Genomic DNA, 16,517 nt, shown 5'->3' on the forward strand with positions numbered 1-16,517 from the left:
TTGTTGCCTAGACTCAGAACCCTGGGGTGTTAGACCCTAGGTTCGACTCCTTCGGGGTAACAAGTCTCCGTTCTGTAACAAGTGACCCAGACTATCTGTTACTTTGCCCAGTGAGGAGTCTGAGGCGTTACTTGAAAAGAACAGCTGCAGTCCGTCCTCATGTGCAAGCGTTATTCGTAAGCACAGGAAGGACGAAGAGGAGGATCACCAAGAACACCATCTCGGCCTGGATCCGGAAGGTTATTCAACACGCCTTGAATCCTGACCCTCCTCCGTCATGTCGCCCTAGAGCGCACGATGTCAGGGGCATCGCTACGTCCCTGGCATTCAATAGAAATTTCTCTGTGACGTAGGTTTTGCAAGCTGGGGTGTGGAAGCATCAGACGACCTTCATAGCCCACTACCTGCAGGACGTGACCCACAGGAGCTTCGATACCTTCTCTATTGGCCCTGTGGTGGCTGCACAACAGCTGGTCTAACCTCAGGCTCCTTAATGGACAGGTAGCAGAAGGTTGGGGGCATTGTTACCCGGTTTTAGTCTGCGTGATTGAAAGAGTATGTCTGGCCCTTACTTCTTTCTTCATTCTCCCCTCCCTTGGGGAAAGCAGCATCCTGGTCTCTGCACAGCTGACCTCAACCTCTGCAGGTAAACCATGCTCCCTTGTGCTCCTAGTTTTAACTGTAATACTGTTTGCGTCCCCCATACCCTGACGAGGTGGTATTGGGAACGTCCTAGCATAGATTTCTATCTAAAGAACTCCGGGTCAACTTCCTAGAACGAGTCACAACTTCCTCCACACACAACTTATGTAGGCCGCACGTTCGTAGCAAGCAACGAAAAGTGCGAGGTGCAAGGACCCCCTTTCTCGAGTGCTGCTCACTCGGATTACGGGTCCCCGGGTAAAACCAAAAGCCAGTAAGGCTGGGGACTTTCCGCCCTTCCTAAGGGGTAAGTCACCCTATGTAAATAGCATTGTTTGTATTTCGGTTACGGAACAAATGACAAATTCGGAGATAATTTGTATTTTTCCTAACCATACAAACCTTAGCTATTTACACATATTTACCCGCCAGCCCTGTCCCCCAAGTCAAGTCCTACCTCTAAGTGAAGTGAGACAACTCACAGGTGTGTGGGGGGGGGAGGGGTAGCAAGCTACCCCTTCCCTACCCCCTGCTAACTAGCGGGGGGTAGTTAACCCTCGTTAAAAATCTAATGGCTCGTCATTTCAGCTACGCCGAAAGAAAACCCTTTGTAAATAGCTAAGGTTTGTATGGTTAGGAAAAATACAAATTATCTCCGAATTTGTCATATTTTTGTTGGAAATTCTTTTTAATTCTTTTTAATTGAGTGAATAAAGCTTATGATACTTTTATTTTTATTAGTTTGTGGATTACCCTACATACAAAGTATTTCAATACAGTACTGTAATATGAAGTTTTAGTGATCTAAGACAAATGAAAGATACTGTTAGCAGTACATTATAGTATGTGAAAAGTAAACATGACATACTGTAATATTGCTCCATAATTCTTTGCAATATATTTATTAAAATTAGTAAAATGTTATTTTCACAGGAAAGTAGTTTGAATCAGGCCCTAACGTTAACATTACTAGGAAAATGCAGTAGAAAATCCTGTCCGCGACCACGTGCCCGTAATCCTCGCACAGGGGCCATCCATGACTATTGCTCCCTTCGCTGTGCTCAGCAAGCAAAATACCTTCCAGAACAAGGTATGCCTTTGAAACTTTGTTTGGAAATGCTTCCCTTTGTTTTGTGCTTAGTTTATTTCATGTTGAAGACAATTCTTCAGAGGTTTAAAGTATAGCATTTAAAAGTATTTTGACATCTCTGTTGACAAAACTACAGCATTCTAATTTTGGTTTTATGCAATGGCATCTAAAAGAAGACGTCATTGTAAATTAATTTAACCATTTTATTTATAAGATATATGTGTGCATTGTTGGAATACTTTTTGTTGCTAAATTTTTTCCCAAGTTTCAAATTACTTTGTATGCTGATGTTTAAGCCAATATTTTAAGCTTGAAAATTTCTAAAAACTGAGGGTCAACTGCTTCCTTAACCATGCATTTGTTAGTTCATTGGAGGTAGGAGAATAAAGCTGTAGAATGTAACTCACAATAGTCTTATATAATTAAAAATTTTAAGCTACAGGATTCAACTTATGTTTTCAATTAGAATCATGCATAAATATTTACTCCTAAAACTAAGAATATCCTGCACGGCGAAATTTGTTACCCTTATAAATACAGTGCTATATGTAGTGCAAATCCCATGCAATATATAAACAAGAATAAGACCCTTAGGGGTAATCAACCTACCACTAGCACAAGAAAAGTCTATGGGGGAAAATAGCCTTTATTTTCTATTTTCTTCTACTCCCGTTAGCAGGAGATTCTGTCACAGATTGTCTTCCCTTTGTGACCGAAAATGTCGACCTTTTTTCTCCTCGCTAGAATCATCATGTCAGGAGTAAAGGTGAAATATCTATAGCTACTATTCTGGTGGTTCTTTTTTTGCCTGTCCCTATGATGTGGAGACTGGACCAGCCATTGATTCCTCGTTAAAGACCTCTAATACCGAGTCATACTTGGAGATGAGTTGCTGTTAGGATACTTATTGCCACTTTGCATGTAATGGAGTTGAGCCTGCTGGGAACTTACTTATCCAGGTCCTCCAAGTACATGATTGGTCCCAAAAAGTGTAGTACCTAAACATCCTTGAGGTCAGAGTAGTCCTCAATCACAGTCCCCTTTTCTCATCACCCTTCCGTATATTGACAATAGAAGCTCAATAAAAAAAATATCCACCATATATTTGACCTTCACTATGTCCTCAGATGACTGGCTCCTTTCAACAGTAATTACTCGACCATCCCTTAAATCCATACCAGCCAGTTTGTCCTGGCTAGAAGCTTCCAACCATTGATCTTTAGTATTGCAAAATTTGATGAGGATGGGGCATAAGAAATTGAAACAGGGACAAAACTGAGCCTAGGGGCCAGATTGAGGCTGGTGTGCATAAGGTGAGCAGTCCTAGGTATTATAAAATTTCTGTAACTATCATTTTGGAAGGGTAGAAAAAAGGGATTTTGACGAAGGAAAAATCTATTTCTGGGGAGAGACCTGTGGCGCCCGGTGAAAAGAGTCCTTCTTATATATCTTTTCTGATAAAACCTTCCAATTATACCAGAGAAAGAAAAAAGCATGGAATGCTGAGGTTACTACCCTCGCGCGAGCACCTTTTGGGTGTCGTGTATAAAGCAAAGGCGCGTGAAAACCACTATTCACAGGTTGTCTTCCATTTAGTTAATTCCTTCGTCAAAGGGATGGGCCGATACAAAGGTCCTAGCCAACCACCAGCGCCATGACGCGAGCGCCATCTGAACAACATCCTTCTGTAATGGTCATGACGGCTTGGAAAGGAAAGGGTGGGATCGTGTAAAATAAAGGGGAAGGGTTTCACCGGGTGCCACAGGTCTCTCCCCAGAAATAGATTTTCCCTTCGTCAAAATCCCTTTTCTGGGTCGACCTGTGGCGCCGGGTGAAAATGTACCAGAGAATGCCTTCCAAGCCCAACAATAACAACTAATTTAATGAGGGGAGAGAAACAACACCATGTAAAGAAAATCAAAAATAATTAAGGTAAACAAACATGATAACAGGGAAGCCTCCGAGTATCAGAGGAAACATGCTACAAAACTGACATGGCTAAGAATATCCCAACCCTATAACAACGGTAATCAATAATAGTTACAAACATAACCTAATATGTAATAAACTTAGGGCTAACGAACCACCAAGGAAGCGGCGTCGTGGTGCGAGTGGCGGGTAGGAGGGAGAAGAAAAGAGATGGATGAAAGGAAGAACAAAAGATCACTGGGGAGAGATAAGGCTCCCAGCTGCAACTGTTGGGTATTTAAGAGCCTGTAAGTTCATTAGATAGTGGCGTTTGAAGACCATAGGAGATTCCCAACCCGTGAACTTTATAAGGTCATCAAAGTCCATCTTCTGGGGGAAATGATCCCGGATTGGCTTGTTAAATGAAGTATAGGATCTATAGCCTAATACCACGTATGGGAATGGTACCTCCTTGTTCTCTGATAAACAAGGGGCCAGACGATCGGGTAGCAGTCGTGGCTAAAAAGGCCCTGAGAGTGGTGACCGGACATAGAGAAGTATCTTGGAGAAGAGGAATAACTTTCCAAGGGGACCACCTATTTTGGGGGTTAACGGCCGAATCATATTGGCGAATTGTCGAGTCCCTTTTGTCTGATTCGATGAAGAAATCGTTTTCCGGTTCAATGTTCGCGTCTCTATGAGCTGCCAACTTCCTGTAGTCTACAAAGTTAGGGTTTTGGCCATCCTTGAGTAATCTGACACAGTGAGTTTGGAATACTCGGGTCAGTTTGAGGAACGGGATCCGGATGGGACGGAGTTTCCACTCGAGGAGGAGAGGAAACCAACTGTTCTTGGGCAGTGAGGTGGTACTAAAGCCACTGCGCCCCGGAAGGAGCGCAGTCGGTGTAAAAGTTTTTAGAAGATTCACTGGGAGAGATAGGAAAATCTTCCTCTAATGGTTCCAATCCCGGGGTACAGTAATGCGTCCATGGCATGAGCCCGAGGGTCCAGGATTGGGGTCACATAACAAGGAAGTTTGTGATTGATCTGAGATGTGAATAGATCTACCTGGATGCCTGGAACGAGCCTGAGTATCCACCGGAATGAAATTCTGACTCCAGGGGACTCGTCCTGGATAGTGAGCCCGTTCTCACATCCTGGCCTCCCGCTAGGTGAGGTGCTGACAGGAACCAGTTCTTTTCTGTTGCCCAGGCGAAGAAAGTGACCAGGATCTGATTCAGGTTGGGTGACTTGGATCCTCCCCTGTTTCCGTAGTGTACCTCGTCTGTGCTGTCTGACACTACTCTGATGTGGGTCGACCTCGGAGGAGAGTCTCTCTTCAGGGTCAAGAACACTGCCATGGCTTCGAGAACATTGATATGGGACTGTTTCATGGCTAGTGACCAAGAACCTGAAACATCTGATGTTCGGAGAAATCCCCCCATCCACTTAGAGACACGGCTGAATGGAATGTCACTTGTGGAGGTGGGAATTGTAGAGGAACCGCTTTGGAGAGGTTCTTCGGTTCGGACCATGGGCGTAGTCTCATTTTCCAGACAGAGGGGATCTTCGAGACCTTGTCTTCTTATAGTTACTGTAGCTCTCTTTCTCCAAAATCGATTGATGTCTTGAGTTTGGCTTTTATTAGGAGATCTGTTACTGAAGTGAATTGGAAAAGGCCGAGGATACTTTCTAGGCTCTTTGGACACCTGTTTGTGCTTGAGAAATTCTTGATCTTGGAACCTATTCCTCTTACTTTTGGAAGGGAGAGACAACGTATGCTTCGAAAGGTCCCACTGAATGGCTAACCATTCTAAGTGGCCTGATGGTCGCAGGCGAGACTTATGGAGATTGACCCGAAATCACAGGTTGTCGAGCAATCGAAGTAATTCCTTCGTAGCTCTGTTGCCTTCTATGGCCGGCCGGGCCCAAATGAGCCAACCGGCCAGATAAGCAATGATCTGTATCTCTTGGTTCCTGAGTTGTTCTAACACTGCCTCTCCCAGTTTCGTGAATATCCTGGGATCAATGTTGAGGCCGAAGGGCATGTCTTGAACACAAAGACTTTCCTGCTTAGGTGGAAACCCAGATAAGAAGAGAATTTTCGAGCTATAGGCGCAAGCTAATAGCGGTCGGTAAGATCGACAGAGGTGGTGACGGTCCCACGGGGAAGTAAGGTCCGTACCTGAGAGATAGTCGTTTGATTGCTTTTTCTTGAGTAACCCTGTGGTGTACTCTTTCAGGACGGGAGTGGATTTCTGGGAGAAGGTCACTGGCGGAGGAGGAGGACCTTGAGGCCATTTTCATCTCAAACCGTTAGAGATTATGCTATGATCCCACAGACCGAGTCCAATGGTCACGAAAGTGGTAAAGTCTTCCCTCTACCGGGACCACCACGTTGTGAGGGAGGGAATCTAGGTCCTTCCCTTCTCCGAGCCCCCTTTTTCCTAGGTCCGCCTTGATGGCGGGACTGTCTTCTACTCCTGTAGCTTCCTCTCTGGTGTCCATGAAAGGAGCCTGAGGGTTCGGATCTAGGGCTGTATGCAGGCAAAACATCCCAACGGGGTTGGGCTGTGTACCTGGGGAATCAGTGAGGTAGACCACCTGATGATGGGGAGTCAGATACAAAAGCGTCGAACCAGAGGAAAGCTGTGATGACGAGTGGGAAACCGACTATCGATTCCTGTCTGATAGAGGTCTCAGACAGAACGTACTTCCCACAACTGACCCGATCAGACCAACAAACGTGTAGGTCGAACTGGAAGGGCAGAGCCTGGAATTATCGTACCCCCCAGGCTGACAACATCCTGGTCCAGACAGATCGGGCCTGCCCTTTAGGAAATAATACCGTTACCTTCGGTACCTTGTCTAAGCTAACCAAGGCAATCTCTTTCAATCGAACGAATCCGTTGAATGGGAATTCTAGTACCTGGGAGTAAAATCTAGGTCCTCCAGAGGGAGGACGTCTATGCCCTCCAGATTTATGGTACCACCTATATCCGAGTTCCTGAACGGCACTGACTCACCACCATACCTTAGAGCTGCGTCATAGCCCCTTGGTTTTCCCTAGAATGTGTTGCTTTTAGCCGTCACAGTTTATGCAGGGTAACATGAACATCAGGATCCTTTAAGGGTCCTAGGTCGGTGACGTAGGTAATTGCAAAGCTGAAGGCTCAAAACTCATCTCCACCTACCTGCCCGTCCATGGGGTCGTCGTCCAACCTTAGAGAGGACACTCCGAGGAGATAGGGACCTCTAGATGGAGCATTCCTTCCCAACCTCGATACCCAAGGGCGGAGAGCCTCTCTTGCAGGCCAGAGAGAATCATCATCATCCTGATGGGAACCATGCAGGCGAACCTTCTGTAACACAAAGGGGACATAAGTCTGGATGTTCCTTGAACTTTGGTTAGCGATCCTATTCACAGGCTGGGATCAGCTGTATAGCTCTTAAAAAGCAATTTTAAAGAAAAGTCATTTAATGTACTATCTTCTGGGGTATAGTGCGACACTTGTATTCATGAAATGTGACACTGTTGGAGCATTCGCCACTGGGTGGAAATTTATTTCTATATGAACACTATGTTGTATGGATATTTATCCATATCTAGACATAGTTAGAATTGACTATGCATAAATATAGGCATAATTAATGTATTTCTATTTGAACACTATGTTGTATGGATATTTAGCCATATTTAGACATAGTTAGGATTGAATATGCATAAATATAGGCATAATTAATTTAATTCTATTTGAACACGATGTTGTATGGATATTTATCCATATTTATACATAGTTAGAATTAAATACATGCATAAATATAGGCATAGTTACGTTCATAAATAATTTTTTTTTTTTTTTTTTTTAAATCCTTCCCTTTACAGGTAAAACAAAAGATTGGCCACCCGTGGTCTGAGTGATCTCTGACTGTACCGGAGCTCCGGTAACCATCCCCGGTACAAACAAAGGTCCGTCATAGTGACAACGTGAACCAGAGGAAATCTAATATTAACCTCAATGCTGATCGCCTGTACGATATCCGGTTAAGCCGGAGATTCGATGAAAAGGATCGTAATGACGATATTGTGATTATTCATGAAAAAGGGTTCATACCCTGATTCTGATCGTCTGATTGATCTCTGTTTGTACCGGAGAACCAGTGACAAAGGTCCGGCATCGTGAAAACGTGATCCTCATCGGTACGATAACATTCTCTAAAACTGAATGTCTGTGTTATCTCCAGTGAAGCCGGAGATTCGATGAAAAAGGGACCGTAATAATGAAACTGTGAAATCCTCATCGGTATCACATTGTTAACTCCGGTTCTGGACGTCTGCTTGATCTCTGTTTGTATGGGAGATCCGGTAGCAAAGGCCAGTCCCCGTGAGATCGTGACCGTCACCGGTACGATAACATTAACCTCAATGAATGTTTGAGTTATCTCCAGCGAAGCCGGAGATTCGATGAAAAAAGGGGCCGGAAAGGTGTAATTGAGATCAAACATGACAAAGGTTCGTGTGCAAAAGGCCTCAGCCGGAGTCTGAGTGCCGGATTTCACCGTTGCACTCCAAATATCTGACTAGTTCTCACCCAATGAGTATCCATTATAGCGGCGTATAACTCAAGGCGGAGCTAAGCATAACTCAAGGCGGAGCTAAGGGTGTCGGTATAAAACGAACCCAATTAATGACTCATACACCAACGTTCCTACTAATAGTGTTAGCTATATTAACAGTAACCACATCAATAAAACGTGTATAACATTAAACGTACTATCATCAACTCTGATAATAAGAGGAGGCCTGAATAACTCGGGAACGTATAAAAACGGAGAACGGGAAAATCACCTCCCTTACTCGAGCTAATAAACGAGCACCCTATGCTCTCACTCTCAAGGTTACATAATAAAAGCTAACATCACACAATAATATAAGGAAAGTAAAAAAAAAAACTGATTGCTTTTATTTTATTTTTATTTTTTCCTTTTTCTTTTTCATTTTTAGTCATTGTAATAACCAAGAACGAAGAATAACGACAACGTAACCAATAAATAAGGATATAGTCTAAATCGAGCCTTCCTGAGGCGAGTACAAACTAACAGACTAAATCGCTAAACGTTTAAATCGCTATTCGCCCAATACCATTGTTGGCACTATAATATCCAAATGTTTGTATATTTGTAATTTACCTAATGTCTGTTAATGACATAAGGATAAATAACTTAAACCAATCTGCCGACCTGCGAGGGTCGGGGAAGCAGTGACATGCCCTTAAAATAAATCTAAACACCAGCCTTAGCTAAAGGCAAGGCAAATATAAGTGTTAAGTGTATGGGCGACCTCCGGTGAAGCCGGACCCCGGTGAAGCCGGAGCGTAATGAGATGTCCTGAATAATGCCGCCTTAGCCAAAGGCAAGGTAAATATAAGTGTGAAGTGTATGGGCGACCTCCGGTGACGCCGGAGGATAATGAGATACCCTGAATAATTCAATTGTGGCTAATAATTCAATTGTGAAGATATAAAAGCCAAGCCGCAGCTAAAGGCTAAGGCTTAGATCATAGCAAAGCGTATTTACAAACTCCGGTGAGGCCGGAGGGAGAAGAAAGGTCCTGAATAATTATTGTGAATAAAAACACAATTGTAATAACAATGGCTATTGTGGATATGGCCGTGGCCTGAGACCGCAGTAAGGGCCACCGGAGGGTCGTATCTAAACAATATGAAGCCCGTCCCATGCAGTAAACAATATATAAATATAACAATAGAACGAAAGTCATTGAGAATCCCTCAAGCCGGAGTAGAACTCAAGGCGGAGTGGAAAACGTTCATAAACTACTCCCGAGCCGTAACGGGGAGAGGACGAAACATGGACCAAAATTACGCTAACAATTGAAAAGTCACGAAAAATAAATAACTCGTAAGTTATCATCCACCCAGAGGGGGAGAGGTGAGGGAGGGAGAACCCGTTGAACGCACAAAACGGAAAACGGGAAATCCGCTCAACCACCAGAGCTAAGAAAGAAAACGAGAGAAAGGGGTAACTCGTGACTGCGAACAGAAAACGGGGACCCCAATCTCTCGCTCTCTTGGACACAAAAACAGGACTAAAAATCACACAACACTATTATAAACGTATAAAATAAAAATGTACATCCATATAACACTACGATCGAAGAATAGCATCTGCTAAAACTTAAAATAAATAGCACAGTCGAGTGACGAACGCCTCGGTGGGGCGGGTACTAAACAAATACAAAGCTAGATCGCTATATCGTTCGTAGGCTGGACTGCTAGCAAAAAGTACCATGAGCAAATATACACAAAAAATTAATAACGGTTCTAAAGGCATAAGGCCAGGGACTTAACCAAGAACCTAAGTGACAGAGTACTAAACGGGCAGACAAAGATGAATTCCCAAACAAGTGAACAAACAATGGCCGCCATGAAAGGCCAGACGGGAATAATAAAACAGACTATACTGGATATAAAACAACAGCCCGGTACAATAAAAAACTGTCAAAACAAACTATGGTACTTAACATTGGAATGTGTGAAGATGGAGCTTCGGACATGACAAAATAAATCCACGATTGACAAAAAAAGACCGATAGCACCACAAACAAAATCAACACTTAAGATTCCAAAAGAAGGATGTTGTTCAGATGGCGCTCGCGTCGTGGCGGTGGTGGTTGGCTAGGACCTTTGTATCGGCCCATCCCTTTGACGAAGGAATTAACTAAATGGAAGACAACCTGTGAATAGTGGTTTTCACGCGCCTTTGCTTTATACACGACACCCAAAAGGTGCTCGCGCGAGGGTAGTAACCTCAGCATTCCATGCTTTTTTCTTTCTCTGGTATAATTGGAAGGTTTTATCAGAAAAGATATATAAGAAGGACTCTTTTCACCCGGCGCCACGGGTCGACCCAGAAATAAATATTGTCCATTGGTTTATCTTTTGCTGTTGCTGGAACCTGCCACTACCATTTTCATCTCACAGCTGTAAGAATGTCTGGAGTTGTAACTGCTAAGAGTAAGTCAGCTCATTATGAGCCAGAATCAGTTATAGGTTTCACAGCCAAAACCACCACCTCTAGCTTCTGCTATCTCCACTCTAAAGATGTCGTTTTCCCAATTCAACACGTTTGAGTAGAAAACCTTATCCTTTTAAGGCCATTATATACTGTGGTTCATCTTCATTGGGCTTCTTGACAATTACTACTTGGGCTCGTTCCTGCCAAACCTCGTTGCCTAGTTATTGTCATTGGTCATGACTGGAAGAATAAGATGCTAGCTTTCCAGGGTCATAGGTTTTTCACATTATTGGAAAAGGGGAACATCATCTCTTCATGGCATATGAACCCTTTGAAGATCCTGAAGAAAAATCCTCAGCTTATGCAAGGGAGAGCAAACCTTGAAAGGTCTCTTAACTTCCATTTATTGAGCCCTCTACAGAAGGAGAAAACTAGTTAAGGCCTCTTAACTCGGGTCAGGGTTCTGTTGAGTGGCTGATTGAGAAACAAGCCTACATGTCAAGGACATTACTTATGAGTATTATTATTATTATTGTTGTTGTTATTTTATTATTATTATTATTATTTTTACAAGCTAAGCTACAACCTTAGTTGGCAAAGTAGGATGCTATAAGTCCAAGGGCTCAAATAGGAAAATAGCCTAGTGAGGAAAGGAAACAAGGAAATAAATAAACTACAAGAGAAGTAATGAATTATTAAAATGAAATATGTTAAGAACAGTATTAATATTAAATTAGATCTCTCATAATGAATCCCAAGCAAAAAAACTCTACCCCAAGACAGTGGAAGACCATGGTCCAGAAGGTATGGCACTACTCAAGATGAGAAAAAATGGTTTGATTTTGGAGCTTTCTTCTCTAAAAGAACTGCTTACCATATCTAAAGAGTTTTTTCTACCCTTGCCAAGTGGAAAGTAGCCACTGAACAATTACAGTGCAGTAGTTAACTACTCATGTAAAGAAGAATTGTTTGGTAATCTCAGTGTTGTCAGGTGTTTGGGTAGCTGGTGCCCTGGCCAACCCACTACTTATCTACCTAGATTATATATTGATTTCTCAAGTCTAAAATGTACTTGTATCTCTTGGTCAGCTAGATTGCTCCCACTTCTGTAGTTGCAGTTTTGCACTCCTATGTCTTGATTCTTCAGTCTGTCCTTTCTGGTGCTGGTATTTATTAATTCCTGTAGTTAGGTTCCTGTTTTTTGGCACTGCTGTTACTGCTTCCCTTTGATTAGGCACTCAAGTAGTCATGGTCTTGCACTTCAGGAAGTGAAATGTAAGAATGAGCTCTACTACTGCTGTTGTCTTATAGACAGACACATGTGGCAATATATCATGTAGCTGTAGTTGTTCAATCTCTGATCTTGGTACTGCAGCTGCTGCTCATATTAGTTTAGCCTATTAAATTATCTCAGTTCTTGTCCTGATACTGTTAGAGACGGCAGCCACAGCCAATAAGAATCTGAGCCCTTCAGTCCTCCACTGGTCTTTATACATACTAGAACAGCAGTCTTTTGTACATTTGGGGCCCTTGGAAACTGAATTCTTTGAAGAGAGACACCATGCTCCTTTCGATTACCCCAAAGTTGCTGGCTGTTTGCCTCTACATTTATCTTTAATGAGCTTGGCCTGTGTCAAGAAGAAAATCAGTGACGTGTGGCTCTTAAAATATGTACATCTTCAAGCCTGCTGCTGTATCAAGTCTTAAGAAAAGAAAAGGACCAATACTGAAATTGGAAAATTAAGCTTTTTTTATATATAGCTGCAGAAATGACTGTAGACTGGTCCTCTGGAAATTGGGTTGATGGAGAAGTATTGGTCCATTTGATACTACAGAAGTTTGATGCAGATGAACTGTCATGAGATACATTTGGGGCAACTCAGCAGACAAAATCCAGCAGAAATATTATAACCTTGAAATGCTTAGAATCCATTTAATGATTGTAAAAAGGAAGATAGTGTTAAAAAATCTTAATTCAAAGAAAAAATGTAGTATTTATAAGGAGCTTAAGACACTTACATTTAATGAAAAATTGTAGGAATTTTGCTCAGCTGTTAACAGCACTGCAAATCCAAATATGAGCGCTCTCTCTCTCTCTCTCTCTCTCTCTCTCTCTCTCTCTCTCTCTCTCTCTCTCTCTCTCTCTCTCTCTCTCTCTCTCTCTCTCTCTCTCTCTCTCTCTCTCTCTCTCTCTCTCTCTCTCTCTCCTCTCTCTCTCTCTCGTCTCTCTCTCTCTCTCTCTCTCTCTCTCTCTCTCTCTCTCTCTCTCTCTCTCTCTCTCTCTCTCATTTACTTCAAATGCCAGAGGTCATTTTGAATCTACAACTGAGCATTTTGAATCTACAACTGCTGTCTTATAGATTCACGATGATTTCTCAGGAGATGGTGAAACCACGTCATGGGAAGGCTGTGACTCAAATATGGAATTGCTCATTGCCCTGGAAATGTCACGTCTTCAAATGATTGAAGATGAAGCAAGGCGGAGACTCTCACTGTTGCAGGAACACTCGAGGGAACATGGATGGGATGGCACTGGGGATCCCAGAGTTGCTCAAGGTAAGTAAATCATAATTCTATGTTTGAATGTCAGGATGCGTGACAAAATGGTGGTGGGTTTTCCTTGTGCTTAATCAGGTTGTGTGTTATTGGGGTTTCCTGGTTGTCCTGGGCTTTAGTTCATAAGTCAGAAAATCTATGCCAGATTTTTCATGAGGTCAATCCTTTAATGATGAATTTTGAATTGTTCTCATGCTTTAAGATTTTTGCCTTTCTAATGATCAGTTGGACTGCTGTAGCATTTACCATATTTACTATGTTACCCAAACATTATTCAGAAAATAAGAGTACACCTTGGAAGAACTTGTTACTGTAAAGAAATAAGTCCTTACTTAGAACATTTTACATGTTTTGAAGTAGAAGTATATCCAAAAATAAATATTAATGATGATGAAAGCAAAAGCTAAGTGGAAAGAACTCTCATGCACAGAGGGTGTGGTCTCTGCTATTTTTGTCGGCATTAATGCAAATATGAGGAATGTTACTTGGATAGTAAATGTTAAATGCTGATATGTGTGAAAGGAAAGACGTATAAAGAAAGTGAAACATAAGGGGATGGTCATAGAGAAGTGGGTTGTGGGTGTGGATGTAATGAATTAGAACTATGAGCTTTTAACTCACAACTGCAACTGACTTGGTGAAAAGTGACCTGCAAAAGTTTCAGAAGATTTGGGTTTGCTCACAGACTAATGGATTTTTAGGTTGTAGTGAAGGAACTAGTGGCCAAGGGCCAACCCTTGCAAGCAGCTTTCTTGGTTATCAGACTACTTACATTGGAGGTGCTGCCGGGCAGGATGAAGCCTCAGCCTGGCCTGGGGTTGATGTGCCAGAAGGGGCTACGTCCTGTCAGCCTACTAGTGCAGAAATAGCAGTGGACTATTTCTTAAAAAAACTTGCAAATAAGGAGATCAGTTTAAGGTAATGCATGTATAATCCAGCACGTTGATGTGGCCTTTGAAAATTGCTTACATGAACTGCTGTTAAGTGGTATGGGACTCGATAATGCATGATGAAGTGTTTAGTCATAGTCTGTGTAATTTGGGGTACTTTGTTATAAGTATTTTATGGCAATGTTAGATAGCATCACTTGTTTTCTTAATTTTTATGAAGGGTAGTGTTTTGTTATTAATTTTCTTCCTGCTAATTTGTCTTCCAATCCAATTCATATTTAGTTTTATGTGCATTATAGTATATCCCTCTATGTATACAATACTCAGACTCTAAAGCAATTGCTGATTTATATTTTGTAACTGCACTATATGGAATTTTTCCTATTTTTTTTTAAAGGTTGTTTCGTTTATTTAGGTACCTTGTAAAAGATGAGCTTGTATTATGGTACCATTATTGATACATAATAGTAGGATTCAAATACTGTTTTCTTTCCATTAGGTTTAGTTGTAAAATGTTTTTAGAAGTAGATAGGAAATGTTTTAAGTGTCTTTGGAATGTTTAATCCATTTAATTTGTGTACCTCTTTTAGAAAAAAATATTTGATTTTTTCTGAAACTTTATATCGCACATATGTATGAACATATATATACATTTATTTAGGTTGTCTTCCCATGGCCTGTTTTCTAGAAAAAACTATTGTTAATGAATAAAGTCAAATTATTGATGAGACTGCAATGAATTCATTGTCTTACTTGTAGAAGATGTGAGGATCTTTTGCTTTTATAGCCTACATATTATTTTTATTTCAATATTTTAAGTCAAGTGACATCAAAATGTATCATGCTCTTGGATTTTAGTTATGATGAGGATGCTGTTTATTCATTTTTACAAGTACATTGCATTAGCAAAGGTTTCATTCATGTGGTATGTTCTACTGCAACCCTTATATCATCATCATCATCATCATATCCTCCTACGCCTATTGACACAAAGAGCCTCGGTTAGATTTTACCAGTCGTCTCTATCTTGGGCTTTTAATTCCATACTGCTCCATTCATCATCATCTACTTTGCACTTCATAGTCCTCAGCCATGTAGGCCTGGGTCTTCCAACTCTTCTAGTGCCTTGTGGAGCCCAGCTGAACATTTGGTGAATTAATCTCTCTTGGGGAGTGCGAAGAACATGCCCAAACCATCTCCATCTGCCCCTCATCATGATCTCATCCACACAAGTTACTCAAGTAATCTCTCTTATAGTGTCATTTCTAATCCTGTCCTGCCATTTAACTCCCAATATCCTTCTGAGGGCTTTGTTCTCAAATCTACTAAATCTATTGGAGATTGTTTCATTGTCATACCATGACTCGTGCGCAAAAAGTAACACCGATCTATACTACATTTGACTGTGGTGTGTTTCGTATCTTGCTGAGGAAACTGTAGGTACAGTAATACCTCTCGATATGAAAGTTTCTGTATACGAAAAATGATACAAAGATTATTTTGCCTCATGCATATTACGAAAAACCCCTCATGATGCGAAACAAGATTCGTCGGGCCGCCGAAAAATTATTTTAAAATTCACGTACTGTCAAACTCCAAACTCGCCACCATCGTCCTGCTATTCCATTTGTTATCTCCCTACGTTGATGCTAGTTTTTAAATTAAAAACACAATGAACAGTACTGTCATGTATGTATGTACACACATTACTACTACACATATCAAAACCTTTGCGATATAATTTCTTTCATTTCGGTATATAAATAACAATTAAAAAACTATATCCAGTAATACCTCGACATACGAGTGTCCCAACATATGAGAAATTTTAGATACGAGGAAAGTTTCGAGCAAATTTTTGCCCCAAGATACGAGAAAAATTTGAGAGACGAGGATACGAGACTGTTCCCTATGCGGCTGCTAGGTGGCCGAGTATGCGAGAGGCTGCTCACGAGGACAGCATCGCTTGCTCTTTCCCGTCAGATCTCTGTCGCGTAAAGTTATCTCCGAGCATCGGTCGTACTGTTTGCATTTTTTACGTGTTTTTTGCGTTAATCAGTACAGAATTAAGTGAATAAGCAATGGGTCCAAAGCAAGCGAGTGCAAACAAGTGTAGTGGAAAGAAAAAGCATATGATGACAATCAAGATAAAGCATGATATAATTGAAAATCATGAGAGTGGTGTACGAGTGACTGAGCTGGCTCGCCAATATGAGAAGAGTACATCAACAATATGTACCATCCTGAGGCAGAAGGATGCTACAAAGAGCATCAAGCTTTCCAAAGGACTAGCCATCCTTTCCACGCTGCGCAGTGATATTCATGACAAGATGGAGAGGCTTCTTTTAATATGGATAAAGGAGAAACAGTTGGCATAACGTTTTGAAGGGGGAGAC

At 41.7% G+C, this 16,517-nt stretch overlaps 1 protein-coding gene across 3 annotated transcripts in view; it reads left to right on the plus strand.

Moving 5' to 3' along the window:
* The window catches only part of LOC137618052 (ankyrin repeat and IBR domain-containing protein 1-like), a 177,046-nt gene that overhangs the window by 143,817 nt on the left and 16,712 nt on the right, over window positions 1-16,517 (plus strand). For all 3 annotated transcript variants that reach the window (XM_068347999.1, XM_068348001.1, XM_068348000.1), the window contains exons 16-18: window positions 1,576-1,732; window positions 13,055-13,231; window positions 13,933-14,149. In XM_068347999.1, the coding sequence (XP_068204100.1) occupies window positions 1,576-1,732; window positions 13,055-13,231; window positions 13,933-14,149 (551 nt within the window). The remainder of the gene's footprint in view (window positions 1-1,575; window positions 1,733-13,054; window positions 13,232-13,932; window positions 14,150-16,517) is intronic.

Source organism: Palaemon carinicauda, chromosome 24 (genome assembly GCF_036898095.1).
Source record: "Palaemon carinicauda isolate YSFRI2023 chromosome 24, ASM3689809v2, whole genome shotgun sequence".
Classification (NCBI taxonomy): Eukaryota; Metazoa; Arthropoda; class Malacostraca; order Decapoda; family Palaemonidae; genus Palaemon; species Palaemon carinicauda.